Consider the following 27,453-nt stretch of genomic DNA (forward strand, 5'->3'; position numbering starts at 1 on the left):
CCTGGCCGGTGTGCTCAGTGACTAGAGCGGCGGCCTGCGGACTGACGGGTCCCAGGTTCGATTCCAGTCAAGGGCAAGTACCTTGGTTGCAGGCTCCTCCCTGGCCGAGCTCTGATTGGGGCTTGTGCAGGAGGCAACCAATCGATGTGTTTCTGTCACGTAGATATTTCCCTCTGTCTTTCCTCCTCTCTCTAAAAATCGTTGTTGAAGTATCCATGGGTGAGGATTAAAAAAAAAAAACAGAAACGAAAGCGCTGACACCGGTCACAGGAGGCAGAGGGTGCGTTTCAGAAGCTGTGACTGAGACCAAGAGGGAGACAGACCTTCTGGAAGCTCGCTAGCCTCCGGCCATGCTCCTTGCTTCAGGACGGTGGCCTGTGGCGCCAGAGGGAAGACATAAAGGAAAGCATGTACACAATGCTGGAGCCGCGCTGGCTGCCCTTGGGGATTTCCCTCAGGCTGACTGCGCCTCCCACCTTAGTTCTCCTTCGGCAGGCAGTTTTTAGGAACACGGTGCACCTGGCTGTGCACCTGGCTGACACAGCGGGGTCCTCGGGAGGGGCTGAGCCTGGGGGACGCGGGGAGGCCTGGAGGGGGCGAGATTCTGAGCCTGTGTGAGGGGAGGCTGCAGGTCCGGGTCTGTGGTAGTTGGTTACGAACACAGCCTGCTCTGATGGGAGTAAAGGGGTTTCATGAGAATTGTGAGGGGGCGACACCCTCTGAGACAGATGACTGGTGTCACCCTGGCGGTCCCCAAAGCAGGCCGGGGCCAGACCCAGCCCTGTCCCCACCGCCCAGTCTCAGGGCCGAGACCCAGCCCTGCCCCCCACTGACCTGTCTCAGGGCCGAGACCCAGCCCTGCCCCCACGGCCCTGTCTCACATCCTATTATTGGACGGTGACTGTTCGGCTCTGATCCCCAGTGGAGGAGGTGGGTGTGGGCAAAGCTGGAGGAAGTGCCTTCTCACACCTCACCCATGCCAGAAGCCCAGTGCCCGGTCCCTCCGAGACCAAGCGTGGAGAGTGGGCAGAGGGTCAGGTGGGTGGCTGTGGGGCACAGAGCGACTCAGAGTGGCCCTGGCTTCTAGGAGCACTGAGAGCCGGACACAAACCCTGCCGCAGCCATTGCCATTTACGGCTGCCCTGGGGATCCAGCCCATCCTCACCAGGAGGCAGGGGAGGGAGAGGGACAGAGACAGAGATACAGATCTGCCCGCCTGTCTGTCTGCTCTCAGGTCCTGCAAACAGGGTTGCTGGGACCCTGTGACCTGCCACCTGAGCTGCCTCCTGCTGTGACCCCCCCCCCCCGTTAATGGGGGTGACTTTGGAGGACCCATTTCCACCAGGCGGGGTGGAGGGGGGCAGGTTAACTCACTCTGGTGGGACCACTTGTCCCTCTGCTCTCAGGGGCCTGCACACACTGCCCATAAGGCAGCCGGGGAGGCCCAGGAGCCCCCACCTCCCCCGATGGGCAGGCTGCCTCCGGCCCCAGGCTCCATGCAGGCTTCGGCCTGACTGCCCCTCCCTCCAGCTGGTCCATCAGACATCCCGGCTGCTGGTCTGCAGCAGAGGGAGCCTCGCCTGGTGGGCGGGGAGGGGTGGGGGAGGGGGACAGAGAAAGCTGGGCTGGCGCCAGCGCGGGCTGCTGGGCGGTGCGGCTGGGTGGCTGCACACAGACCAGCAGGTCCGCTCAGCCACCGCAGGCTCCCAACGCGGCTCCGGGCGAGGCCGCAGCTCTGCACCCGCACTGCCCTGGGAGGCACCGGGGACAGGGACAGGTCTTCTCGTCCTAACCTGCCCCTCGCGGCTCGCCAGCTGTTCCCGGGTCCAGCATCGTGCCCTCACTGTGGCCCAGCAGGCCGAGTCGCTCCCCGCCCCGCTCAGCCCTCCACTGGGCACCGGCTCATCTGCCACCTCTTCGGTGCTTTTCCTGCCGGAAGCCCCGTACAGGCAGCTGCCGTGTTTGATTCCAATGGAGCATCGGACTTCAGACTAAAGGGCCGCAGGGCTGGGTCCATCAGGGGCACGTGCCTGGCTGCAGGCTTGATCCGGCCCAGGTCAGGCATGGGAGGGAGGAAACCAAAGGATGTGTCTCTCACACCACCCCTTCCTCTCTCCCTAAAATAAATTTATTAACATTTTTAAAAAGAGGACGGGCAGGAACAGGGGCCACCAGCCCTCCCCGAGCAGCTCTGCCTCTGCCTGGGCGCTGGCCCTCCGAGCTCGCAGAGGAGAGCAGAGAACAAGGCTGGGAGGGCAGAGGGAGCGGCTGCGGGTGACTTCAGAAAGGCCGGCGGCGTGGCAAGGACAGCCGAGGGTCCGAGCAGCCAGCCCGTCCGGACGCTCCCCCGGTTCCTGTGTCTGAAAGGCCCAGCCCCCCGGAGGCTGGGAGGACAGGACAGTGACCGTCACATGCTCACCCAGAGCCGCCCACTGTCCACCCGTCAGCATCTTCGCTGAGCGTGTGCGTGTTACTGTGTGACCAAATGTTTCGGCACACGTCTTCCCAGGAACAAGGACATTTGTCGACGAAGCACTCAAGCTGAGCCTTGAAGCAGTAAAATGATCTCAAGAACCATTCGCTTCAAAAATGTCCCAACTGCCTCCCCAGCGTCCGTCACCGCGCCCCACCCCCACCCCACCCCATCCAGGACCCGTCAGAGGCTGGCACTGCCCCCTCTAAGGCAGAGGGTCTCCGCCTGTCTGGTTGGGGCCGGGACACGGCCAGCTGCCCAGGAGGTCCCTGCCCTGTCTGAATGACACCTGACCCTTCACCCTTGGCCACACAGCCTCACCGGAACCAGGCTCATTAGGTCAGAGCCTGGCAATCCTAAAATCCCCGCCTCACATCAGCCCAGAAAAGCCGTTTCTGGCCTTAAAAGGACCCGCTCCGCTCCGGAGTTTTCCACGGTCACTCTTGTTGGGGGTGGGGTGCGCCTGTGGATCTTCCCCACACTGAGCCCCGAGAAATGCAAGAAAGGGGTTCTCATCCTCTGACTGCCTCTGCCCGGCGCCCTGCCCTGGCCCCTGACCCCCTTCCGTCCCGCTCAGGTCCGGCCCCAGGGCTCTGGCACCGCAGGGACGCTTCCCGGCGCCCCCGCCCCCGGCCCCGGCCCCGGCCCCCAGCCAGGCCCCCAGCCAGGCGGAAGCCGCTGCTCCGGCTCCGGGTCCTTCTCAGTAATCAGCTTTGTGAGGGCGGGCAGGGCGGGGAGCGGGATTAGCAGGGATGTGGTTAATGGAAAAGCAGGGGGAGGGGAGAGGCGAGTTAAGTGCTGCTCTCCCGGCAGGGACTGCCCGCTCGTCCCCTCCCCCTCCCTCTCCTCCCCCTCCCCCCGCTGCCCTGCACTCAGGGAGAGGCCGGGAGGCGGCTGGGCCTCCCCTGCCTCCCCAGACAGACCTGCTCTGTTCCCCGGGGCCTTCCGTCAGCTCCGAGGGCTCCGGCTGGGACGGCCGGGGACAGACTGGGCCTGCGCTGGCGATGAGCGAGGCCCTTTCCAGACAAGTTCTGAGCAGCTTCTTCCAGGGGGACCCCACACGGCTGCTGTGTGCCCCCAGCCCCGGGCCCGGGCCCGGACACAGCAATGACCCCGTGTGTGCCCGTTAGTAAGGGGGCTGGACAGCCCAGAAAGGGCTGGGGGCCTGAGCCCACGAGGAGGGGAAGGCCTCTGAGAGGCCACGCACTCCACATTAATTCTCGGTCAGTGGTGGCACCTCAGGACAGGGGTCAGGAGCACGCTGTCTGCGCCCGCCCGGACGGTAGGGGCCTGCCTGCAGGACCGGCAGGAACCCATGTGGTATTATAGGTGCCAGCTGCAGAGCCCGGGCCTTGAGGACGCCCTCTCAGCAGGGCTGTGCCCAGAGGACCCACATCGGGCACAGGGCCGGGCACCACTGACGGGCATTTTAACTCTCAGTCCAGAGCGGCCACGGGGCGAGAAGGCCACGGAGTAGAGGGCAGCCTGGGTGCAGGCAGGAGCCCCAGATGTGGGCAGACCCCAGCTGCCCGCCTGGGCGCCCCAGGTCCCTGAAGAGCACCAGTTCCCATCACACAGGACCGTCCATCCCGGACGCACACGGCAGCCGCCTGTCCAGGCTGGTGACGGAGAAGGTGGGGTTCTCAGAAAAACCTCTCCTCCCCCCGCCCCCGCCCCCGCCCCCAGGCTGTCTCCAGTGTAAACCATTGTGTCCAGTGGACCTCAGAGTGGGCCAGGCGCTGCCAGTGCCCGGAAGCCGCACTCACGGTTTCTACCCCAGCCCATCCTCCCGGCCATCCCCCCGCCGGGAACGAGCTGGAGTGAGACCAGGCATCCGGCCAGACCCGGGCCCTCGGGGAGCCTGGAGCCCCCAGGGGCTGGAGCCTGGGACGGAGGCTTCCAACCTGAAGAGGAGCCTGGGCAGGGAGACCCCAGGCCAGGCCAGCGGGCGCATCTGGGCCGACCTGGCAGGCAGGCGGGTGGGCGCTCAGCTGGGGCATGTACACCCGTCCCCGTCCCCCCGCCACATGCCGGGTGCAGCGGGAACAACCGGGAAAGGACCGCGGGGGCGGCTGCGATCGACCGGCCTCGGCGCTCAGTCCCACCCCCTGCGACGTGACATCACCGCTCCGGCCTCGGGCACCGGCGGAGGGAAGGCACCGGCCTTCCTTTCTCTGCACCGGGGGCCGCTCTGCGCTCCGGAACCGGCCGCCCCGCGTGGCCCGGAGGCCGCGGGCGGGGCGCGGGGCGCGGGGAGAGGAAAGCAGCCCAACAACAACGCAGCTCGGACGGGCCCGGGCCCGGGAGCCACCCTCCGGGGAGGACGTGAGTTCGCTCGGCGCCCCTTTCCTGCCCAGCGTCCCGCGGCGGGGGGCGCGGTTCCGGCTCCGGGGGGCGGGGGGCAGCGGCGCCGGGATGGGAACGGGCCGGACGGGGAGGGGGCCGGGCGGGCCGTACCTGCTTCTCCCCGGCGGCCTGCTCCTCCGGCTCCGCGGGCTCCGCGGGCTCCCGGGGCGCGGCCGCGTCCTCCGTAGCTGCGGGGCCGGGCGGCGCGGGGGTGGCCGGGGGCGCGGGCTCCGGGGCCGCGCGGCCGGGGTGCGCGCTGGCGGCCGGGGGGCGCCGCAGCAGCAGCCAGGCGAGCAGCAGCGCCAGCGCCGTGGCCAGAGCGGGCAGCGCGGCCAGCAGCTCCGCCAGCGCCTCCATCGCCCGGCGCCCGAGTGCGCCCGCCGGGACCCCGGGAGCTTCCCGGCTCCGCCCCAGGCAGGGCGGGCCCCGCCTCGGACCGCCCCTCCCCGCCCCCCGGGGTGACGGACCGGGGACCGGAGCCCTGCTGAGGCCGCAGGAGGGACGCTCCGAAAGCCGATGAGATGACCGTCATCTTTGGCATCGTTCTGGCCCTGTCCGGAGGGTCCTCTTAGAAAAATTGGAAATATAAGTGCCGGTTTGGGCCAAGGAAAGCCAGGAAGCTCATGGGCACTGGCCCGGGACTTCCTGGAGGAAGGAAAGCCACCGCCGACCCGCTCAGGTCCAGCATCCCGGGCCGCGCTCCCCGAGTGCCCACCTCCTACCTGGCCCTGGCCCTGGGCCTGATGGCCCGCCCCACTCCACTCCTTTGTCCCCACCTCACCCCTGATCCATTATTTCCAGATGTTGGTTATCAAAGAGGCATCACTTGGGGAAAACTGGGTGGCTAATCGCTGCAGTTCACTGTCCCAGCCCTGACGGGCTGCCATGCCCCCTGGCGGCAGACAGCCTCTGCTTTTGTTTTCTGTGCACGGCAGCTGGGAGGAGCTGCTGTATGATGTGAGGGGAGGGGAGTGTGATAGGTGGATAGCAACCTTGGGGGAAAGCTACAGCCTTCTGAGGATGCAAGGAAAGTTCTTTAAAAGGGAGGGAAAAACAAACAAAAAACAGGAGGAGGAGGAGTACCATTCATATAACAGAGACTGTGGCCTCAGGGTTTGCACTCAGTCCTCCAAACACAGACGTGGCCTCACTGTCCGGTGCGAGAGGGGAGAGCAGCACCAGGGAGGGAGCGTGCGGTGTTTGGTCACCTGACTCCACCGGAGCTGATGCTTCTGACCGTCAAAGCAGCCTGGCACAGGAGAGCGGGCACACCTCGGGCTCTGTAGATGCCAGGAGTCCTCTCGCATTGCCCTGGTTAGGACTTCCCCACGAAGGGCACCCCGTCGAGGGCACGAGGTGGAGTCCCTGTCCCCCAGGACCACGACAAGAGCAGTGACACACGAAGGTTTTGGTATTCTCAAAGGAAAAAAACTCAAAGGTGTAAAATGCATTTCGTTTTTATTAAATAATGTACAGGTTTCCTTGGCACCATCCAGAGGTTCTTGCCTTTATGCATAAAACCAGCCACAAGCCATGGCGATTTGCTTCGGCAGCCGACGGAAGAGCTACTGCAGCCACTGCTGAGCAGACTCATCCCCGAGCGTCCTCCTCCTCCTCCTCGGCTCTCGGGCTCGCCGTGTGCAGAGCCCCAGGCCGCCCCGCCTGGCCGGCCGCCGCGGGCTCTTGGCCAGAGGAGCGGGCGCGTCACCTGGAGGAGCTGCGCTCCTTGCTCACGCAGTCGTCCTGGGAGGTGGTGTCCCCGTTCCCCATCATGCTGCAGGTCCGCCGCTTCTTCCTGCGGTGCATCGTCCCATCTCCTTCGGACCCCGTCTCACACTGGACACGGGAGAGAAAGCACTTCAACCAACGGAGCCTCCGGCCTCAGGAGACGGCGCCCGTGGTCCGTCCCCCAGAAGCCAAGCAGCCATGCGACTGCTCCGCAGTGCAGTCCGAGTGCCACCAGGCCTTCCTGGTGCCCGAGAATCCCCACCTCCCCGCAGGGGGCTGTCTCCCCTCAGGTCCCCCCGTGTTCTCTAACAGGAGGTCTCTGAAACCAGGGCTCCCCCTCAGAACACTGAGTCACCATTCGGAGGCGGCATCACGGAATTTTATCGACCAACACAGCCTGCTGCGTGAAGGTAAGGACCACACGTAACGATCATAAGACACCACCTCCCGCAGAGCTCCCCTCTCCCCCTCCTGCTGCTGTCCCGGGACCTGCCCTGGAGGCCCGGGGCGAGCAGGCTCACCTCCGAGTCCGAGTCGGACGAGCTGGAGCTGGAGGAGCTGGAGGAGTCGCTGGAGCTGTCAGAGGCGATCCCTGTGGATTCCTGAAGGTCAACGGAGTCAGCCAGGACAGCCAGCTCAGGGTGCTCCTGCTTCAGGATCCTGAGAGACAAGGAGCGCCGATCTCAGGGTTGGCCCGGCCAGACAGCCACAGGCACAGGCACAGGCACAGGCACGCGCCCGGCTCCGGCTGCGCCCTGGCTCCGGGCGCCTGTTGGGAGCGAGGGCTGTCCGGGGCAGGGACGCAGTGCGCAGGCTGGGAGCGGAGCCCACACGCTCAGGCTTCCCGGAAGGAAGGAACCCGAGCTCCAAGCTCTCTGGCCACCAGCACCGGGCGGACGCACTGCCACTTCGTGGCCAGGTTTCCCTGACTTAGTCACCTGCCCCCTGGGGAGCCAGTCTCTGCCTCATTCCCTGTGCTTTCCTGGCTGTTTGTGACTCCCTTTCCACACACAGCACACACTTAACGGTCGGTGTTGCACTGACAAACTCTACTGGTGAGAGTAGAAGCCATCAGGCCTGTGAGAAGAAGTCTGAGGATAAAACGAATCGGAACTGGGCCACGGGAGGCAGCAGCCCCCCTGGGGACCTAACCTGGACGGTGACGGGACAAGCCCTGCGGAGGCCACAGAACGGCCCACGGGGCAGGCGGCAGCCTACGAGGGCGACGGGCCTCAGGTGCCTGAGTCCGGGAGAAGCCACCACCCTTGCTGGCCCTCTCAGCAGGGGGCTGGCCCTGACAAGCCAGAATCCCTCTTACCCCGAGAGCCGGTCCCTCCAGGTCAGGGTTGGGACACAGTGGCACGGGGTGGCTGGGGGTGGCTTGCACTGCCGCTGCCCGTGCTGTGTCTGTTCTGTGGACAAACAGAGGAGCTAAGTCTCCGGGCAGTGACCTCACTCCTGAGAACTGAAGGGAGCAAGTTCAAACGGGAATAATGCTGCCGGGTAAGGAAAAGAAACAAGCGAAATAAAACCCACTCAAATGGCTTCCTCTGCTGGTGAAGGTAAGCACCGCACAGAACGTTCTAGCTCTGGGGAAAGCAAAAAACGAAAGGGGAAACGACCCCGATGATGCATGCTTGACACTCTGATCACCATTGCGGGGCCACCTGCTACCTCGAGGCTGGAGCATCCTGAGAGCTAGCCCTGACCTTGACCCTCTCCCTGCACCTGCGCACTCATCAGCCCGCTTCCGCCAGGCCCGCCTAAGCTCAGCCCATGGCGGGCTCTTTCCATGTTCTCTCCGGAAGAAATTGGGACAAAGCAAAAATAAGAAAAAAATGGCTCTCACCTATACCATTTCCTGGACAACTTTGGTCTCCCTCTTACCGTCTTGTGCCATACAACAGGGAAGTTGGTGCTGCTGGCAAAATTCTGGGTGATGGCAATGGTGGTGTCAAGATTGAGGACAACATGCCACCAGCCTCCTGAAACCCAACAAGGAAACCGTTAGGGGGCCGGGCTCTGTACCCATCGCTCCAGAACATCAACATTACATAGCACTGAACATGAGCTGCACAGGCAGGGGTCACTCCCCGGTGGGGCCTCGGAGATGGGCAGGGCGGGCCTGCTGCTCCTGGCCCACAGTCACGAAGGGCCCGCCAGGAAGTTTACTGGGGGACGGCTGTGCCCACCCTCTGGATCATCTATGGCTGCTTCCCTGTGACTAGGACAGAGCTGAGCAACTGCGACACAGGCCAGTGCCTGACGGGCTCTCTCTGGGCCTTTACAGAAAAGTAACTCCCAGCTGGGACCCAAACTGTGAAGGCAGCGTGTTCTCCAGCCTCCCAACTCTTAGCCTGCCGGAGGCATCAGGGATGGAACGGATTTCCTGCCTCTGGGTTCTAGGTCACTATTCCTGGCTCAGCCCACCCAGTCTGACACTGTATCCAAGCTCCAGGCTACAGAAATATGACAAGTCACAGAACACACACACGACACTGGGGACACTAAGGATAAAAACGGGTGGGATCTGAAATGCAGAAAAGGTATCAACAGCCAATAGGTATCCAGGTGACAGTGGACAGCAGCACCCCGAGCACCTGACAACACAGAGCATGTCGCTGTCAGAGGCGGGCAGGCGGCTCTGGAGTCGGCATGGAGGGCTGGCCTGGGCTCTCTCTCTAGTTCTGCTCCGAAGGGACAAAGGACTAAACTCAGAGAGCACTCTGCTTCCGTCCGTCTGTACCTGGCACAAAGACAGTCTCTCCCGGCTGCTGCAAGATTTCTAGGGGTCTGAACTCGGGGGGCCAGGTTGGGAGCTGTGTCCGGGGATAGATGATCTTAAACCAGGTGATGGCTTCATCCTGCTGGTTCCCCCCTTCGTCGCGCGTCACCTTGATGAGCTCCCGGGGCGTGCTGGTGGGAAACAGGCACCAGCGCTTGTGGCCCTGCACCAAGGCGTTCCAGGCGCTGGTGCCCAGGGGGTCGATGTGGATTCCGGTGCCGGAGCGCGGGGGCCCCATCACAAACCACCTGCAGGAAAGAAACACCCGAGAAGTGAAGGACAATTTCATCACATCCCCACAAAGTAGCACATTTTCACACACGACACTGTGTCATCTTTGTTTCCAAGACGACACACATTTTGGCACCTAGAAATGCTGAGTGACTTGTGGGCGGACAGTTCACTGATGAAAAAAGGAAAACCAGCCGAAACCGGTTGGCTCAATGGATAGAGCATTGGACTGCGGACTGAAAGGTCCCGGGTTCGATTCTGGTCAAGGGCATGTACCTTGGTTGCGGGCACATCCCCAGTAGGGGGTGTGCAAGAGGCAGCTGATGGATGATTCTCTCTCTTCGATGTTTCTAACTCTCTATCCCTCTCTGTAAAAAATCAAAAAAACATTTTTTTTTTTTTTTAAAAAGGAAAACCACTAACGGGGCACAGCGCTGGACTCACAACTTCCCTTGCAGATAGATCAGTGGTTCGCCTTGGGTTGCATGGCCAGTCATCTGGGAGCTTCCAGAAATCCCCACGCCCGGGCAGCACCCAGATGGATTCAACCAGAGTCTCTGGACCCCAGTGGGCATCAGCAGCCCCGAGTCAGTCCCAGGTGCAGCCCAGGGGCAAGCACGCACTGCTTTGCAGAAGGGGGCGGGCTGAGGGCCCCAGGGCCTTACCTGTAAGGGGGCCTGCGCTTCTCCCCCGCGTACTGGAACAGGTCATCGGTGAAGAACTTGGGCACCTGGTAGTCCTCCAGGAGCTTCCTCCTCTTGGGGTGCTCGCCGTAGCTGCTGTCGAAGATGTACAGGGGGCTGTCGTCCCGCGTGCTCTCCATGTACTCGATGTAGTACTTCATCTTCATCTTCACCGAGTAGCCGTCGTTGTCCTCCCCGCACTTGAACTTCTGGTTGCGGTACTTCCTCTTCAGGCGCTCCAGCGTCCATTTCTCCTGCGCGGACCAGCCCTCCTGGGCGTTGAGCAGAACCACGGGCTTGTAAGGCCTCTCGTATCGCTCCACGAAGTCTTCCACCGAGAGCTGCAAGGCGTCCGCCCGCTCCACGTTATCCTGAGGGAAGCAGAGAGGATCTACCCAGTTTTTAAAAATCAGGCAAAGTAAAGGTGTCCCAGGGCCAACTAGCAATGCCATACCTAAGGAGCCAGGTTTTTGTTCCGGCTTCTACTGGGGTGGGGGTGGGGTGGGGCGGGGGAAGGACCTGCCCGCGTGCGGGTACGACGCACTCAGAGCCCCCGCACCGGGGCGGCTTCGCATCTCCCACTTGGGGCCTCGCCTCTTTGACAGCCAGGTCCCCGCGGGTCCCGCCGTCCAGGAGGATCAGGGAGCCACAGGCCTTCTCTTTGAGGGCGCCAAAGCCGTGAGGGTGCAGCTGCCGGGCAGGGGAGGGGAAGGGGTGCGGGACCCCGGGGTGCGGCGCGGCGGACTGTGCCCGGGGAAAGGCGCGGCCGGGGAGCCCGGGCCCGGCCGCGATGCCCGCGCGCTCACCGCCACGGCCGCCGGGTTCAGCGAGAAGCTCTCGTAGTAGTTGTGCCGGGTCCAGTCCAGCGAGTCCTTGAGCTCCGGGCGCGCACTCCGCTTGGCCTCGCGGATCCGCTTCTTGCTCTTGTGGTTCATCCTGCGGGGCTCGCCAGCCAGTTCCGCGACGACCGCCGCGCTGCCCGCTCCTGCCGCCGACGCGCTCCCTCCCGGCCCGGCCACGGCCGCACTGCAACGCCCTTCGCTCGGGCCCGGCGCCTTCAGAGCCGCCTTCCAGAAAATTCACTCCCCAACCACCGCCCGGGCCGCGGGTTGGGCGTGCGGCTGCCGTCTTCCCCGCCCCCCGGCTGCTCGCGGCCCGCCATTGGCCTGGGCGCCCGCAGGGCCCCCCTTCACAGACGCCGGGTTGCTGCCATGTTGGGAAGGTCGGGCTGCCGAGGCACCGCCCCCGCGGCGGGCTTCCTGTGCGTCACTTCCGGTAGCGCCGCCTGTCCGCAGCCGACGTCCGCCGGCGTGCCGCACGCGCCTCCCGCTGTGTCCCAGTTTCCTGGCCCCGGGTCCCCTCCCCGCGCTGCCGCTCCGCCGCCGGAGGGGCGCTCCCCTTTCTGGCTGACGTTTTAGGGGCCCGACGGGCCCGCGTGGCGCCGGGGAAGCGGCCCAGCCTGTCCCGGGCCCCGCGCGCGCAGCCTGGCGGCCCGGCGCCCTCCGCCGCTGCCAGCCCTCCCGGGACCCACCGACTCCTCGCTGGGTGGCCGCGGCCTCCGGGGGCATGTGGTGCGGACCCAGCGCTTTCGGTTCTCGGAGGAGCCGGGCCTGGGAGCGGAGGGGGCCATGCTGGAGGTCCGCGTCCCGCAGGTGCGTGAGCGGCACCCGCCCTTGGCGCCGCGGCCCCTGGCGCCCTGGCTTAGCGGTTCTCAGTGCACCGAGGGGGGCAGGCAGAGGGGTGTGGGGTCCGGCTGCCTGCCTGTTGGATGGGCCACGGTTGGTGTGAAGCCTTTGGCATAGAACGTCTTTCAGTGAGGAAGCTGGGGACCCTGCCAGGACGGAGCTAATCCACTCCGTTTCCTGCCAGAAAAGTGGCATTTTTAACACCTAATGTTTTCTTTGGTCTCGTTGAAGGGCTTCTTAATTGAGCTTCCTCTGGGAACGGGAGCTCCACCCTCACTGATGCAGTAAAGCGTTGGGGTTGGCACTCATTTCCTTTTCAGCTCGCGAATGTCCCCAAACTCAGTAATTGTACCTTGTCTGCGTCCGGTTTTGCAAAGCCTTTTCACGTTGCTGTCTTTCGTTTGGTTTTTAACAGCAACCTGTGACACGGTAACAGTTTAAAGATGAAACAGCTTAAGTGGAACCTAATTCTGAAAGGTGCTCATGCCTTCCCGTTGAAATACCCATTTGGATTTCTTCCCAATTTTAGGAAGTGAACATATTCCCTGTGAGAATAGAGGCCTCTTTTATTTTCATTTTTTAATAGATTTTTATTGATTTCAGAGAGGAAGGGAAAGGTAGAAACATCAATGATGAGAGAGAATCACTGACTGGCTGCCTCCTGCAACTGGCTGCCTCCTGCACGCCCCCTACTGGGGATCGAGCCCGCAACCTGGGCATCGAGCCCGCAATCTGGGCATGTGCCCTTGACCCGAATTGAACCCGTGACCCTTCAGTCCCAGGCCGATGTTCTATCCACTGAGCCACCCCGACCAGGGCAGGGCCCCTTTTCTTTACACCCAAATCTGCACAACTCTGGTCAGATATCCCCCATTGTCCTGAGTAAAGTACCAGGCAGGCGTTTTTGCCTCTCATTCACCTACAGCCCTACAGGTGGGACAGGATCTAGCATGTTTTAGGCACTTGCATGTTTGTTGAGTGGATGAGGTTCAGACCTCAGTTTCTTCACCTTTGTTACTTTTATTATACTGCAGCCCCATTTCTACCACCCACTAGGCGCACCCTTTGCTCTAGGAAACAGGCCTGCTGTTGCAGTATGTTTAATGATAGCTTTATTTGCTTATTTTGTGCCTGGCACTGCACTCAGCAGTTGGCATTGAATCTTCCTATTAGCCCAGTGCTAGTATTTTGTAATTGAGGAACCTGAGCACAGACTTAATAACCCAAGTGAGGTCACACAGCTGGTCAAGTCCAGACCTGGAGTTTGAAGTTGGGCAGACTTAAGAGCTGTGAGCTATGTTATGTTGCCTCGCAAAATACCAGGCTCTCACAGTTCTCTTTTTCAAAGGCTTTGTAAGCTGCCTGCCTTGAAGGGGATATAAAACTGCCATATGGTGGGTGAGCACTCTTCACACATTTATTCAACAAGCATCTATCAGAGACTCTGGCCACTCAGACCTCTTCCAGGATGTCTTCCTAGGACCACATTGTTTCTCATTAGCACACCAAGTTATGCCTGTGCTTAAAACCCTCCAGTACCTTCTTGCATTTAAAAAAAGAAAGAAAAAAAGAAAGAAAAAACTACACTTCCTGTGGCCTGTAAGAGGGCACTTTGGTCCCTGCCTCTCCGTGACCTCTGTTTGCATCTGTGCTCCCTGTTGTCCAGCCAGAAGCATTAGTTCCTGCTTCCGGGCCTTTGTCTGAATCACCCACGCTCCCTCCCTATCTAGTGCAGCCACCTTGTGGTCATTGTCCGTCTCTCCCCGCCCTCCTCCCCCATTACTCTCCTATCACCCCGTTTGTGGTTTGTGTTGTGCTTATAGCATTTTCATGAACCAAAATTCTCTCTCCTTACTTGCTGCCTATCTCTCCCTAGTAGGGTACATATGCTCCATGAGTTATATCCTCAGCCTAGAAGCCATTAAGCCACGAGTCTGAATAAATGATTGTTGAATGAATGTTTGAAGAGTGCTTACCACACAGTATAGCAGTTTTATCCCCCGTCCCCCTCCCAAAACGATGCGAATTGGAGAGCAGGGGAATGTCACCTTTGTAATGGATGCCGGAGTCGGGCACTCGGTTGTGATAAGTATTCCAGTAGATGAGTTATTTTGTACAAAAATTCTTTTCAGGTTCTGCATCTTCAGTATGGAATGTACGTTTGGCCCTGTGCTGTAGTCCTGGCCCAGTACCTGTGGTTTCATAGAAGATCCCTACCAGGCAAGGCTATCTTAGAGGTACGTGTGCCCTTGAGGTTTCAAGCACGCTGTGTTCAGATATGTCTACATGCTTGATACTTTTTTTTGTTAAACACAGGGTGGGGCAAAGTAGGTTTACACCTGTATGTGAAGTTTCTTGTATCCTTTTCCATACTGCAAACCGAGTTTTGCCCCAGTATTTTAAAATCGGGGTAACGTGGCCAGCTTTTAAGGCATGCGAGTTGTGATTTTTACATTTGTAATATGGGGTTTAAAAAAATGTGGCCCACCCACACTAAAATATTTAGTGTGGCCCTTTAGTTGCTGTGGGCCCTTATTCCGTGAGGCCGTGACTAATTTGGCACAGAAGCAGTCATTGAGGACATCTTCCTAGGGTGTCCCAACAGGGTCATTTGGGCTCTAACATGCCCATCCTCAAACTGGAAATGGGAAGTTTTTCAATCAACGGGAATGCGAAGGTATTTCTTGGCATTGCTCATTGTTTAACATGTCACCTTAAACTAACCAGAAAATCCCCTTTTGGAGGAAGCCATTGTAGACCTGTCAGGCTTTATTCGCATGAAAATGAAAGTAACAAGTGCCTGAGCTTCTAGAGGCAGCAATCCCTACAATTAACTCCTTTAAGGAGAACTGAAAACAGAACAAGTGCCCCAAGATGACTTCTCCCGGTCACATTAAGCAACGAAATGGCCTAAGACACACATTGGGTGTGGAAGCACGAGGTCAGTTGCAGAATACAGGGCCCTGTAAGGGACTATAACCGCACTTTGACCCAATAAGAGGGATCACACAGGCTTTTACCATAAATTTGAAGCCCAAAGTTCCTACAGGTTAAGGCAGTGTTTTAATTATGGCATGTTTTATAGATATAAGCTCAAACACTGCTCACAAGAACGAAATGGAAGTCTGCTAAGATACAATTTCATTTGCAGTTTTAGGCAGGAACTTTGAAATGTTCTTTTATACTAGATTGGAGCTGGAGTGAGCCTTCCAGGAATTGTTGCTGCAAAATGTGGCGCAGAGGTGACGCTATCGGACAGTTCAGAGCTGCCTCACTGCCTAGAAGTCTGCCGGCAGAGCTGCCAAATGAATGACCTGCCACAGGTGCGTGTTCTAGGTCTAACGTGGGGCCACCTATCTCTGGACCTGCTGACTTTGCCACCCCAAGATATTATTCTTGCAGCTGACGTATTCTTTGAACCAGAAGGTAACTTTTTTTCCTTAATAGCCAATTTGGCCTGATTCACAATGTAAGCAGAAAGTCTAGAATAAGCCCTTTCTTCCTAGACTTTGAGGACATTTTAACTACAGTATACTTTCTGATGCAGAAGAACCCCAAGGTCCAATTGTGGTCTACTTACCAGGTAAGAAGGTAAGCCAAGCTAATCCTGGTTCATTCAATCAACTTTATTAAGTTAAATAAAGCCTTAGGATAACATGAAAAAACACCTGAAGCCAAACAGGAAGATAATTTTAGAAAGTTTATTTTTCAGTGCTGACTGGTCACTTGAAGCTTTGATCTACAAGTGGGATATGAAATGTGTCCACATTCCTCTGGTGTCTTTTGATGCAGACAAGGAAGATATAGCAGAATCTGCCCTTCCAGGAAGACATACTGTTGAAATGCTGGTTATCTCATTTGCAAAGGACAGTCTGTGAGTTAAACCTACAAGCTGTTTTGGGACAATGTCCATATTGATTAGCAACCTGGCATGCCGGTGAGGATCCAGACCACTTCAGCCTGAGTATAAGCAATGGTCAGATCTATTGGCCTTAAGACTGTGATGTGTCATCTAGACAGTACTTGTGGGACACATAGCCATGGAAACAAAAATTAAAACACCTATTAAGGACTCAAGTTGTTCCTAAGTCATTAAAATAGGGCATCCATTAGGTCATGAGAAAGGAGCAGCCACAACCTCAGCGTGCTACCATAGAACATCAATTTTAGGGATTGTTGAACTGGCATAAAAAAAAAAAATCAGCTAAGCATTTCACTTTGATACTATACAGTAACATTCACAATGGCACAGGTCTTTCAAACAAAGGGAGGAAAAAAGACCAAGACATATTCTGAGAAAAGCTAACACCAAGAAAACATTTTTAATTAAACTATAGAAACAACGGTTATAGTACAGAATATTTATGAGCAAAAAAAAAAAAAAAAGATACACCATGTTTTAAGTACTTACAAAGTTACAAACCATTTGCTTCCTTAACATTTTTCATATTTCAAGTTCATACATGAAGGTGATCATTTTTACCATTTGGTGGAGTGAGGGGTAGAAAAAAAAAAAATGGTGTATTTATCATCAGCTAGATGTGCTCACTGTATGCTCCGTTATCTAATGCAAGGCCCGGGTGACTGGAAGTGCAGTTGTCAGGCATTTTAATAAACTGGACAGCCATTTGTTTCTGCACGACAAGGCATCTTTACACAGGAGCAATCGGGAGAAAACAGGAAACAGCCAAGCACTCTGCACTGCAACACGCCACCTTAACAGCTAACCAGCATTACTCAACTGCTACACAACTGCGCCTAGTGCACAAAAATACATAAGAGAAGAGATTAGAATTGTGTTTGGTAAACAATCCTTTCAAAAAATCAAGTCTTTTCACCTGAAAAGTCTTTATACAAGTTTAGGTTCAGATTACCATTTAGATCTGAAGGTAAATAACATGCACAAATTTACACCAACTTTTGTAGGTTTTTAATTCTAAGGAATGAAGGCAATGCTGAGTCAATCTCTTGACAGCTTTAGGCTGTGCGTAATGGCTGCACGTTTCCTTAAAAGTCAGGAGGCCACAAATTAGGTTACCAATCTGTTTAATTTCAAACAAAAAAAGTCAGCACTATATAAACAAAAAGGAAATTTTACCTCAAATATCCAAGCCAATAATGAAATCTGAAGTCGTTCACCTTACTAAATTACAAGAAATTTGAATAACAGCAACAAAATGGCACATAAAATGAATTTTGCCACCTGAGGCAAAGCTTAAAACAAGTAAAAAGTTAGACAAATGTTACAAAATAACCTTTTCAATAGCCAGTTGCTTGTTCCAAGGCAGGACTCTTTGATGGACTGAGCATGTAGTCCTTTTCCTCCAGGTTTTCTGTTATGTTGCTTGTCGACACATCTAGGTTTGAAAAGAAATTAAGTTCAGTTTTCCTTCCACTACTGTGAAGTCCAAAGCACACATGGTTTCAATTTCAGGCATGTACTCACTAAGGCTCTGGTGAAACAAGTAGGTTACAGAAAGGTTCCACCCAGCCATTCTCTCAAATTTTTTAAGGCCCAAATTAGTAAATTCTCACATTAGCATTTACAAATTTGTGTGTTCTTGGCCAAATAACCAAGGTGAAAAATCGTTAAAGGGGAGGGGGGGGGAGAAAAGAAAAGGAGAAAGTTGGGGGGGGGGCCCTGTATCCAAACAAAATGAAATCAGAAAAGTAACCTATATTTTGAGATAAATTGAGTTTTCAAACAAAACATTTGGCAATGAGAATAAGGCTTTAATATCTGAGCTACTTAGGGCCCTTCCTTTTAAAAAATAGGACCAAACAATTGGAGAGTTAAAGACACACTATCCTTTCCCCACCCAGCGAAATACCTGTAAACTTTCTTTTTGGGTTCCAAAAGTTCATTGCTGCTTTTTGCAATTCGTTTGCCACATCCACTAGAATAGTGAGTCCCAGTCAGCACAACAAGAGTTGAGCTGATAGCTTTCTCTACGAGGATAGTGCATCTTTAACATTTAAAGACAAACCTGCTCCAATACACGCCCACAGAAACTGGTCCCTGGAGGATCAGCCAAATCAGTTAAAATCTGCAATACTGGCCAATATTCTTTTATCAAACAGGAGACCGCAGCTTTAAAGGGGAAAATGCAGACGTTGGATAAAAACAGCAAGAAATAGTCATTTTCATCAATAGGTCTCAAACAGTTTACGAAACAGCCACCATCATCTAAGCTCACACACATCCTTCCTGCAGACCCCTCATCCAGAGCACTCCCGGGCTGAGCGCAGAGCGGCTCCTAACCAAGTCGGGAGGCGCCTTCCGGCGAGCGCGGACGGAACCCTACTCACACCCCCCAGCCGCGCCATGCGCCGCGGACCCCGTGGGCATTACCGTTTGCTTAAGAGGACACGGCTCCCTCCTCTTCCGGAGACTTGGGGGGGCTCTTGGACCGCGACCTGGACTTGGACTCCCTCTTGGACACGGGCGGGGGACTCCTGGACCGCGACCTGGACCGGGACCGCGAGCGGGATCTGGACACGGACGACGACTTGGACTTGGATCTTCTCGCCGACCTGGACTTGGAGGTGGACCGCGACCTCGAGCGAGTGCGGGACCGAGACTTGGAGCGGCTGTAGCGGGATCGGCTGCGAGACCGGGACCGGCTCCGACTCCGGGATCGGCTGCGGCGGCGCCGCCTGGGGCTGAGAGCGGAAGCGAGAGGCGCGTCAGGCCCCGCGATCCGGCCGCGCCCCGCCCGCCCGCCATTATCTCGGCGCCGCCGCCATTTCCCGGCCGCGAGCCCGGGTCGCCCAGGCCCGGGGCCGCCCGCCACCACGTGCCCCCGCGCACCTTTGTGAGTCAGCCCGGGCCCCTCCCCAGTTACCTGCGGCTCCGGCGTCCGTAGCCACCACCCCCGTACCTGCGGGGTGGCGGTCCCCGGCGGCTGTGGTGCGAGTCCGGCGGCCGGCCGTACCGCGCCATCTGCACGCGCAGCTCGCGGCCGTCCAGCACGGCCCCGTCCATGGCGTCCATGGCGTCTTCGGCGTCGCGCTTGTCGTGGAAGCGGACGAAGGCGAAGCCGCGGGACTCCTTGGTGTAGCGGTCCCGCGGGATGTACACGTCGCCGACGCGCCCGTACTTCTCGAAGACGCGCCTCAGGGTGTCGGGAGAGGTGCGGTAGGTCAGGTTGTCCACCTTGAGGGAGGTCATGCCCTCCACATCGGGAGGCGGGCGGCCGTAACTCATGGCTCTGGAGCGTCGGCCAGGCCCTGCGACTGCGCGCCGAGAAACGAACGCCCTGGGCGGGCCCGCGCGTTCCGCAGGGGCGGCGGCGGCTTCCTCAGACTAGCTCAGCTCCACGCCGCGCCTCTCCTCCGGCCACTGGCTTCCGCGTGGAAACGTTTCTGAGAACGGCCGACAGACGGACCGAGCTGCCGCCTATCGAAGCACAGAAGCAACTGGGCGAGTATGCGGCCCCAGTGCCCATTTATATTCAGCCTCACAAAATGGCGCCCGCGCCACCCAGAAACGAGCCCTCTGATTGGCTGGCCCCGCAACGTCCCGGCCGCGTGCGCCGGCCGTGCCCGGCGCGCCTGCGCAGAGCCCGGAAAAGCGCGGAGTCACTGCCGCCGGGAGGGGGGAGTGGCTTCGGCCGGCAGTTGGAAAGCCCGCGAAACGCTTCTTCCGGCGGGCGCTGCGGGCAGGAGGAAGGGGAGGTGCTCCCGCCCTGGGCTCCGCCTCCTTTCCGTGCCAGTACCGGAGTTCCACGCCGCTTTCCGGCTCAGGCCTCAGCCCCGCCTCCGTCCGAGGGCCTCCTCCTCGCCCCATCTGCGTCTCCGGGTCCCCAGCCGCCCGGGACCCCGCTATGTGGTCCCAGGCCCCCTCCCGCCAGTCTCCGCCCTTCCGCTGGGCTCCGCTTTCCGGCCCGCCTTAGCCGGCGCCGCGGGCCCGGCCCGCTCCCCTCACGGGGGAAGGAGTCTCGCGAGGCGCCGGCCAGTCCCGGCGGCGCGGGACTACATTTCCCAGCTGGACGGCGGCGCCGCGGCTGCGGTCAGGTGACCGGGCCGCCTGACTCGCACCGAGTCCGGCCCGGCGGGCGGGCGGGGCGGCGCGGGCTCTGCGTCCTTGGCTCCTGATCCCCCTGGCGGCCCTCCACCCGGCGGCGGCCTTCGTGCCGGGCTCCTCCTCCCCGCCGGCCCCCGGGGATGCGCTAACTGCCCGCGGGGAGCGCTTCGCCCCAAGCCGGATTCGGATGCGCGGACCGGAGGGCGACAGCCTGGCTCCTGGCTCCTGGCTCCCGGCTCCGGGCCCCTGGCTCCTGGCTCCGGGCGCCTCCGCTCGCCGCCTCTTCACCCCGGGGTTGGCGGTGGGTGCGCCCCGAGGAGAGCTGACTGCCCGGGGCTGCGGGCCTCCGGCCGACGGGCGCCAACATGTCCCCGGAATCTAAAAAGCTCTTCAACATCATCATCTTGGGGGTCGCCTTTATGTTTATGTTCACCGCCTTCCAGACTTGTGGAAATGTGGCGGTGAGTTGGGGTCTGCTGTTCCGCGTCCCAGAAATGAGACTAAACTTTAATCGTATCTGAGAGCGCTCAAATCGCGCCTTTTATTTTCCCAGCCTTCCTCCTTGTTTTTTTAACGATTAGGGTTGATTTCACGTACCCAGCCTTTCTTCTGGACGTGTGGGGATGTGAAACGTGGCCGTGGGTTTCTCTGTGTGATGCTGGGCGTGTGTTGGCATGTGTATCTGTATTAAAGTCTGCGTTAAACTTGGAGATTAAGGCAGTTTCCGCAGCCCCCTCCCCCACCGCGCTCCCTGACACGGGTTATCTTCTGTTCTGTGATGCTTTTTCTTCTCTCCTCACCTCCATCGCTAAGTACTGGGCACTCCGTTTTTACTCTATTCCGAGCGCTTGGAGACTCCAGGGGGGAGAGGGGTTGCAAAAACCTTTCATGTTGTTGATCGTTTTGTCTCCCACGCAGCAAACTGTCATCCGGAGCTTAAACAGCACGGACTTCCACGGCAGTGGGTACACCAGGTATGGCTCTGTACCTCGGTTTTACTTTACATATTTGGGGAGCGGGGGTTGGGGAAAGGTTGCTTAAATCCACATCAGAATCACGGGCGTTCGTAGGGACTGCTGTTTCCTTCTCTGTATGTAGACTTTGGGGAGAACATCGTTGAATAAAGGCGATGAGTTTAGGTTTTGTGTTGAGTTAGACACCAAGTCTGAACTCCCAGCTTCAGAGCCGAATTGCTGCAAAGTCTTAGGCAAGCTGCCTCGCCGAACCGGGCTTCCTTACTCAGCGAGCCGGGCACAGGAGCTGGCATTTCATAAGCCCTCAAGTATCGGCATGTTACGTCTTCCCAACCTTAATGCAGAGGCCGTTTTATAAGATCTTGAAACACTTGGTCTTTCTGCTTTTGCAATTTCCGAGGATTCCTAGGCTGTCATCAGGGCGCTGAGTCCCAGCTTGCACATGGCGAAGAGACCAGCGTGTAAGGCCTGGTACACTGTGCCTGGAGCCGGGAGCGTAAGTGCGTGTGTTCCCACGCACAGACACGCTACCTCGTTTCTCCATTCGTAGGAGATTGTGGGCAATATCAGTCTTGTGGGTCCCCTCTCCCCACCCGCACCCCGTCTTCCTTGGTTATCACCGATCCCAAGCCTGGCCTTGTATGCGATATTTGAGAGTAAAGGGATATTTATGCCCATTTTTCTAAAGGATTCCCACAGCGTTTCGTAGTGCTTTGTATACATACGTACTCTACGGACATTTGGTATTTGAGAGGTTCGTAAAAGCCAAAGAATAATCTACTGTGGGCTTGTGAGGAGCAAGTAAATCCGGGACCTTTGGAATGGTTTTAGTCCCACTTTGTCCCAAGACATACACGTACCAGGTAAGGTGGGTCTACAGTCGCTGAGTACTGTTCAGTGAGACCTGGAGGCTGAGCTGCGTGAACTCTGGCTTACCTCTGCCCGTTATTTATAGCAGCAGAGGCGCCGCACTTGCCAGGGCTTGTAGCTGAGTGTGGAGAGCAGCCTGGGTGACTGGGGCCTCAGATGACCAGGGACGGGACCCGGGGTCCCCAGGTGCCCCGGGGGACGCCGGGCAGGGGACTTAGCCCTCCCGGGTTTCCGTTTCCTTCTCTGAGAGACGAGGACGCTAACAGTGCCCTCTTCTCAGAGCCAGGGGGCTTAAGAGCAAAAACGCGTAGAAAGTGCTTGGCACGGTGCCTGCTCGCTGTGGTTATAATTTACCAGGACATCAGACACCATATCCACCAGGGCGCACTTCCTCAAAGGAACATGGGGTGAGACTTCACTATTCCGTACACGTGAGAACTTGAATATGGCGTTGGGTTGAAGGATATCATTAGAAACGCCGCCTAAAGAAGAGGGATGTTCGTTGCAAACGTCCAGAGACTAAGGAAACCCGAAGAGGGGACTCTTAAGACAGCCCCGCGCTGTTGTTCTTGTTCCGTGTGCAGCATGGCCATCATTTACGGCGTGTTCTCCGCCTCGAACCTGATCACGCCCTCCGTGGTGGCCATCGTGGGCCCCCAGCTGTCCATGTTCGCCAGCGGCCTGTTCTACAGGTGAGGCGGTGCTTGTCCTCTCCTTTTACTGGGAACACCTTCCGCGTCTCAGCACAGAGCGAGCTTGTAACAGGAGCCTGCTCACTTGGGTTGAGTAGAAGAGACCCATAGTCGGCAAACTGCGGCTCACGAGCCACATGCGGCTCTTTGGCCCCTTGAGTGTGGCTCTTCCACAAAATACCACGGCCTGGGCGAGTCTGTGTTGAAGAAGTAGCGTTAGAAGAAGTTTAAGTTTAAAAAATGTGGCTCTCCAAAGGAATTTCAGTCATTGTCCTGTTGATATTTGGCTCTGTGGACTAGTGAGTTTGCCGACCACGGGCCTAGACGAAGGCGATGTTTTAGGGTTTGGCTGTCTTCTCTGTGCTCAGGATACTCAGCGTTTGAATGAGATTGGTCATGCATATACTCGCTCTTGTTTTACTCTTAATAAGAACAGTTCGCAAAAATCCCTTTCTACTAGAGTCCAAAAGAATTTCCCCTGAAATAATCTTACTTGATGTCAAGTTGACTGGGAGGAATTCAGATGAAAGAGGTCAGGGTCCCTGGTGGGCTGTGGGCTCAGCAGCTGCACCGTCATTCAGTGCCTGATTTTACACGTGTGAGCCAGTAAGCTAAGAGATGCTTGGGCCACCTCTGTCCCTTTTTGTTGTTCTGTTTTCAACACTGGAGGAGTCCTTTACAGGTGGGACTTAATTTTTTTTTAAACTTTGTATTTTATCGATTTTTAGAGAAGAAAGGAGAGGGGAAGAGAGAGAGAGAGAGAAATATCCATGATGAGAGAGAGTCATGGATCGGCTGCCCTCGGCATGCCCCCCACTGGGGATGGAGCCCGAAACCCTAGGCTGTGCTCTGACCGGGAACCGAACCGTGACCTCCCAGTTCATAGGCCGATGCTCAGCCCCTGAGCCATGCCGGCCGGGCTCCAGGTTGCATTGGAGAGAGGAGAACCCCCAGAACTGACTCCTAGAAGCCATAGAGGCGCTCCGTCGGTGTTGTTTGATGTAATCGGTGACCTGTTATATTTTAGCATGTACATTGCCGTTTTTATCCAGCCTTTCACGTGGTCCTTCTACACAGCCTCTGTGTTCCTCGGCGTTGCAGCTGCTGGTGAGCATTGGGGGGTTGTCTTCCTCGTTTCCCCGGCTTCCCTAACCGTAGCATCTGTGCGTTGAGGACGTAAAGCTGTGTGATCTCACCTTTTGGTTTGAATTTAGTGCTGTGGACAGCCCAGGGCAACTGCCTGACCATCAACTCGGACGAGCACACCATCGGGCGGAACAGCGGAATCTTCTGGGCGCTCTTACAGTCCAGGTACTGACTCTTCGGGGCTCAGCCTTCCTGCCATTGCTTGTCACAGATTTCCCCACGTTGTGTAACTTAAGTTCCTAGCTGCACCCAGGTGAAAATATTTCATAGGATTACTTAAAGTGCACTAACTGATCTCAAATGCAGTGGAAGGTTGGGTTAGTAAATAGAAACTGATGTTAACCCTAATAAATTTAGCACTGGCGATCCTTCAGAAACTTTTCTGATCTTACTAACTTTAATAATCCTCATGAGAGAGCATACCGACGAGAAACAGGCTGAAAAATTGAGTCACTGGTCTGATTTAAGCCATCCTTAACTGACTCCAAAGGCCAGGTCCTTCTGACCGAGCTGCCCTGGCAGGTAGCTATTAACAAATAGGCATTTAATCTCAAAAGGCAGACGGAGTGGTTTCTGGAGTTCCAATAAGCAGTCACATGCCTCACTGTGAGTCAGGACCTCCTGAAGGCGGTGCTGAGTCAGGTGCCGCCCGAGGGAGGAGGGGGGCCCAGCTCTGTCTGGGCCAGTTGGGTTTTTCAGAGTCAGGGTGGGGTGGACACTTCCCAATGACCTAGGGCACCCAGTGACGTAGGGCAGGAAGATACTTGCAAAACTATGTACACTTTCTGCTTTCTCTTTTTAACAAGTAATGGGAACATGGCTTAACAAACTAGAAATATGAAAATAATTTCCCAACATTCTTTCTTCTCTTTTTTATTTTTTTAACCCCAGCTTGTTCTTTGGAAACCTCTACATATATTTTGCTTGGCAAGGGAAAACTCAGATATCAGGTTGGTTTCTTTCATTTTGCCTTATTCAGCTATGTGCAAGTCGTAATGGCAGTTTCACAAAACTACCCGGGACTGCTTTGTGCAGAATGGTTCTGATGGACCCTGGTACCGTAAGGCCGCTCAGATTTTAGCTGTTAGTGGCTTTTCCCTGGGATTATATTATTAAGCTGATGACTGCAAACGGCATCTGCAGGTGTGGGAGGGGGTAATGCTGTAAATGAGCAGATGAGTCAGTTGTCAGATTTTGGAGTTCCTAATTGTTTTGTCTGTATGTTTCTTGGATTCAAAGGATAGGATTAAGTTCTTTTTTGTTTTTGTTTTAATATATTTTATTGATTTTTTTACAGAGAGGAGGAGAGAGGGATAGAGAGCTAGAAATGTCGATGAAAGAGAAACATCGACCAGCTGCCTCTTGCACACCCCCTACTGGGGGATATGCCCGAAACCAAGGTACATGCTCCTGACCGGAATCGAACCCAGGACCTTTTAGTCCGCAGACCAACGCTCTACCACTGAGCCAAACCGGTTTCGGCAGGATTAAGTTCTTGTGCCTTTTTTCTTTTTTCTTTTTGCTTATTAGTATTTCTGTAACTGAAAAAGCAAAGATGGAGATAGCCTATTTTACTGATGCAGTCAAGGACGAGTTGAACGAGGAAGTGTTTTCGATGGTTATAAACAAGCCCAGGATACCTACTTTCTTCTCCCTCCTCCGTCCTCCCTCCTCCGTCCTCCCTCCTCCCTCCTCCCTCCTCCCAGAGAGTGACCGGAGAACCGTGTTCATCGCCCTGACGGTGATCAGCCTGCTGGGGACGGTTCTGTTCTTCCTCATCCGGAAGCCGGCCTCCGAGAACATCCTGGGGGAAGACGAGGTTTCCGATGACCAGGACCTGGAAGTCAGCGAGTAAGACCTACCGTGTTCCTCTCTGCTGACACCCGATCCTGGGCAGGCGGGTGGGGGGGGGGGTTTAAAGCATGTGGGGCACGTGGGGGGGAGGGAGCTCTGCTCCACCCGTGCCTACAGGGCCGGGGCTTATTTCCGAATTCTCGTGCTGGACCTGGCCCGCGTTTTTACTGTTTGTTGGCCCACGTTTTTAATCAGTGAATTCCACTGCACCCAGCTGTGAACCCAGCTGGCGGGAAGTGGTGCTGTTGGAGCGTTTTGACGCTGAAGAACTTACTTGTGACAGAGGAGTGGCGGGCGGTTGAGCTGGCACACATGGTTTTCACGGGTGCAAACAGCAGGGTGAGCTGTCAGGTCTGCAAAACCTGCTTGAATGTGTTCAGCGCATCCAGCAGGAAAGAATTCAGTTCCCGGTCAATTCCATAAAGAGCCACTGGGTGGCGCTGAGCCAGCTGCTGGGCAAGGCCAGCCTCCTGGAGCAGGGAGCACCCAGGCGCTGGGCGTGCTGGCCAGACGGCGGGCCCTCAGGACCTGACAAGCCTCAGTGGAAGTGAGGAGTAGTTTTGTGCTCTTTTCCAGGTTCAGGGGATAAAACGTTTGTGTCCTTTCTTTTTCTTTCACCAGGTCTCCCCGGAACAACCTGACCAAGGCCGTGGATGCGTTCAGTAAGTGTTTCCTGCGGCTGAAGTAGGAGGACTGTTCAGGGCCACGGCAGCATCTGCCTCTCCCTCTCCCTGGTAACAGGGGTGACGGTCCCCCCGTGCTTTCTGTTTCTGGGTCTGCCGCTCTGAAGGCATGAGTCTTCTCCATAAACAGTCTCGAATGGGATGTGAGGGATGGCGGTGATCCCACAACTTCACCCGAGTGGAGTGTGAGGGAGGCGCGAGGGGGCGGCAGGGAACCCCGGCGCGAGGGGTTTACAGGAGAAGGGAGGACACAGGCCATCTCTCCAGCATCCGGCAGCCCTTTCGTCCCAGGGCCGATGCTCTAACCATTGAGCAACCGGCCAAGCCATCCCCTAAGCATTTTATTGAAATAGTTTGAAATGCGGATTACCAAGCTCTGTCCCAGTGTATTTGTTTACTGGCATTGTTGACCAAGCCGTGTTTCGGTAAACAAATGTTTTAGAATTTTTGTTCGATTCGTTGAAATTAAGTTCCAGATTTTCTTTTGTTTTTACAGAAAAGTCTCTTAAATTGTGTGTCACCAAGGAGATGCTCCTCCTCAGCATCACAACGGCCTATACAGGTAGTTGCTCAGCAGGAAATAAGTGCCTTTTCCTTGTTTGCTTTCTGTTGCGGACTAATGACAGCTACCACCATGTCATTCTTTCTCACGGTTCTGTGCACTGGGCTCAGCTGAGGGTGCTTGTGATGGTCCCAGTGGGGTCTCTGTTAGAGGGCAGCTCGGCTAGAACATTCCAGATGGTTTCATTTGCTTTCGGAAGGCGTCAGGTCAAGGTGTGCCTGGCCAGCTGCAGGCCCTCCTGTGACCCCTCCCCTCCCTGCGGGATGCCAGACTTCTTAGTGGCAGGAGAAAGGACCGGACCCTAAAGCTAGCCTGCCACCTGCCAGGTCACCTCCCAGCACACAGGGCCAGCCCACGTGCCTGTGGATGGGCCTGTGGATGGGCTACACAGGCTTATATGGGGGACACGGTCATCCCAGCCAGTGATTGTAGGGCAAAGTGGACGCTAGGAAATAACAGCAAACCTTTGTGACTTTGTATGGATTTAAGGCCATTTTTTGAAATATGATTTTTACTGATTGAAGGGAGAGGGAAAGAGGGATAGAAACATCAAAAATGAGAGAATCATTGATCAGCTGCCTCCTGCACGCCCCCTACTGGAGATCAAACCCGCAACCCGGGCAGGTGCCCTGACCAGGAATCTAACTGTGATCTGGTTCATAGGTCAGCGCTCAACCTCTGAGCCACACGCTGGGCATTCAGAGCATTTCTGAGG

The 27,453-nt window shown here is 56.8% G+C and overlaps 5 protein-coding genes across 23 annotated transcripts in view; 2 read left to right on the forward strand and 3 right to left on the reverse strand.

Moving 5' to 3' along the window:
• The window catches only part of MXRA7 (matrix remodeling associated 7), an 18,471-nt gene extending 13,248 nt beyond the window's left edge, over positions 1–5,223 (reverse strand). Inside the window, exon 1 of the mRNA XM_045572164.1 lies at positions 4,931–5,223. Coding sequence (XP_045428120.1) covers positions 4,931–5,176 — 246 coding nt within the window. The 5' untranslated portion in view covers positions 5,177–5,223. The remainder of the gene's footprint in view (positions 1–4,930) is intronic.
• Positions 1–11,460, reverse strand: part of JMJD6 (jumonji domain containing 6, arginine demethylase and lysine hydroxylase) — a 12,972-nt gene extending 1,512 nt beyond the window's left edge. The window contains exons 1-7 of one of the 8 annotated variants that reach the window (XM_036412301.2): positions 11,053–11,328; positions 10,229–10,617; positions 9,294–9,580; positions 8,435–8,532; positions 7,866–7,954; positions 7,069–7,207; positions 6,513–6,655 (exon numbers count right to left, since the gene is read on the reverse strand). In XM_036412301.2, coding sequence (XP_036268194.1) covers positions 6,524–6,655; positions 7,069–7,207; positions 7,866–7,954; positions 8,435–8,532; positions 9,294–9,580; positions 10,229–10,617; positions 11,053–11,181 — 1,263 coding nt within the window. In that variant the 5' untranslated portion in view covers positions 11,182–11,328 and the 3' untranslated portion in view covers positions 6,513–6,523. Of the gene's footprint in view, positions 1–6,260; positions 6,656–7,068; positions 7,208–7,865; positions 7,960–8,115; positions 8,137–8,396; positions 8,533–9,293; positions 9,581–10,228; positions 10,618–11,052 lie in introns of those variants that run through there. The other 7 variants (XM_036412300.2, XR_004983434.2, XM_036412304.2 and 4 more) reach the window with 7 other exon arrangements.
• On the forward strand, positions 4,673–16,435 carry METTL23 (methyltransferase like 23). Of its 2 annotated transcripts, none has more exons than XM_045572160.1 (5): positions 4,673–4,798; positions 14,064–14,168; positions 15,120–15,357; positions 15,438–15,522; positions 15,644–16,435. In XM_045572160.1, the coding sequence occupies exons 2-5, from the start codon at positions 14,085–14,087 to the stop codon at positions 15,807–15,809; spliced, it is 573 nt and encodes a 190-aa protein (XP_045428116.1). In that variant the 5' UTR covers positions 4,673–4,798; positions 14,064–14,084; the 3' UTR covers positions 15,810–16,435. The 2 variants fall into 2 exon arrangements, with proteins under 2 accessions (XP_045428116.1, XP_036268263.1); XM_036412370.2 differs by lacking the exon at positions 4,673–4,798 and adding an exon at positions 11,529–11,898.
• SRSF2 (serine and arginine rich splicing factor 2) lies at positions 16,222–19,360 on the reverse strand. Of its 10 annotated transcripts, XR_006739889.1 has the most exons (5): positions 18,777–19,360; positions 18,231–18,594; positions 17,919–18,152; positions 17,187–17,288; positions 16,222–16,689 (listed from the first exon to the last, which is right to left on the reverse strand). XR_006739889.1 is itself a non-coding variant. In XM_036412360.2 (3 exons), exons 1-2 carry the CDS (start codon positions 19,136–19,138, stop codon positions 18,291–18,293), a joined length of 666 nt encoding a protein of 221 aa, XP_036268253.1. In that variant the 5' UTR covers positions 19,139–19,360; the 3' UTR covers positions 16,222–16,689; positions 18,284–18,290. The 10 variants fall into 10 exon arrangements, 3 of the variants coding, with proteins under 3 accessions (XP_036268253.1, XP_045428118.1, XP_036268252.1); XR_004983437.2 differs by having other exon boundaries at positions 16,222–17,288; positions 17,919–18,022; positions 18,284–18,594; XR_004983438.2 differs by having other exon boundaries at positions 16,222–17,288.
• A 51-nt stretch (positions 19,361–19,411) lies between these two features.
• Positions 19,412–27,453, forward strand: part of MFSD11 (major facilitator superfamily domain containing 11) — a 29,335-nt gene continuing 21,293 nt past the window's right edge. For both annotated transcript variants that reach the window (XM_036412294.2, XM_036412293.2), the window contains exons 1-9: positions 19,412–20,418; positions 20,876–20,931; positions 22,386–22,493; positions 23,521–23,600; positions 23,708–23,804; positions 24,531–24,589; positions 25,346–25,490; positions 26,115–26,155; positions 26,673–26,738. In XM_036412294.2, coding sequence (XP_036268187.1) covers positions 20,323–20,418; positions 20,876–20,931; positions 22,386–22,493; positions 23,521–23,600; positions 23,708–23,804; positions 24,531–24,589; positions 25,346–25,490; positions 26,115–26,155; positions 26,673–26,738 — 748 coding nt within the window. In that variant the 5' untranslated portion in view covers positions 19,412–20,322. The remainder of the gene's footprint in view (positions 20,419–20,875; positions 20,932–22,385; positions 22,494–23,520; positions 23,601–23,707; positions 23,805–24,530; positions 24,590–25,345; positions 25,491–26,114; positions 26,156–26,672; positions 26,739–27,453) is intronic.

This window comes from Pipistrellus kuhlii, unplaced genomic scaffold, assembly GCF_014108245.1.
Source record: "Pipistrellus kuhlii isolate mPipKuh1 unplaced genomic scaffold, mPipKuh1.p scaffold_m20_p_44, whole genome shotgun sequence".
Taxonomy (NCBI): Eukaryota; Metazoa; Chordata; class Mammalia; order Chiroptera; family Vespertilionidae; genus Pipistrellus; species Pipistrellus kuhlii.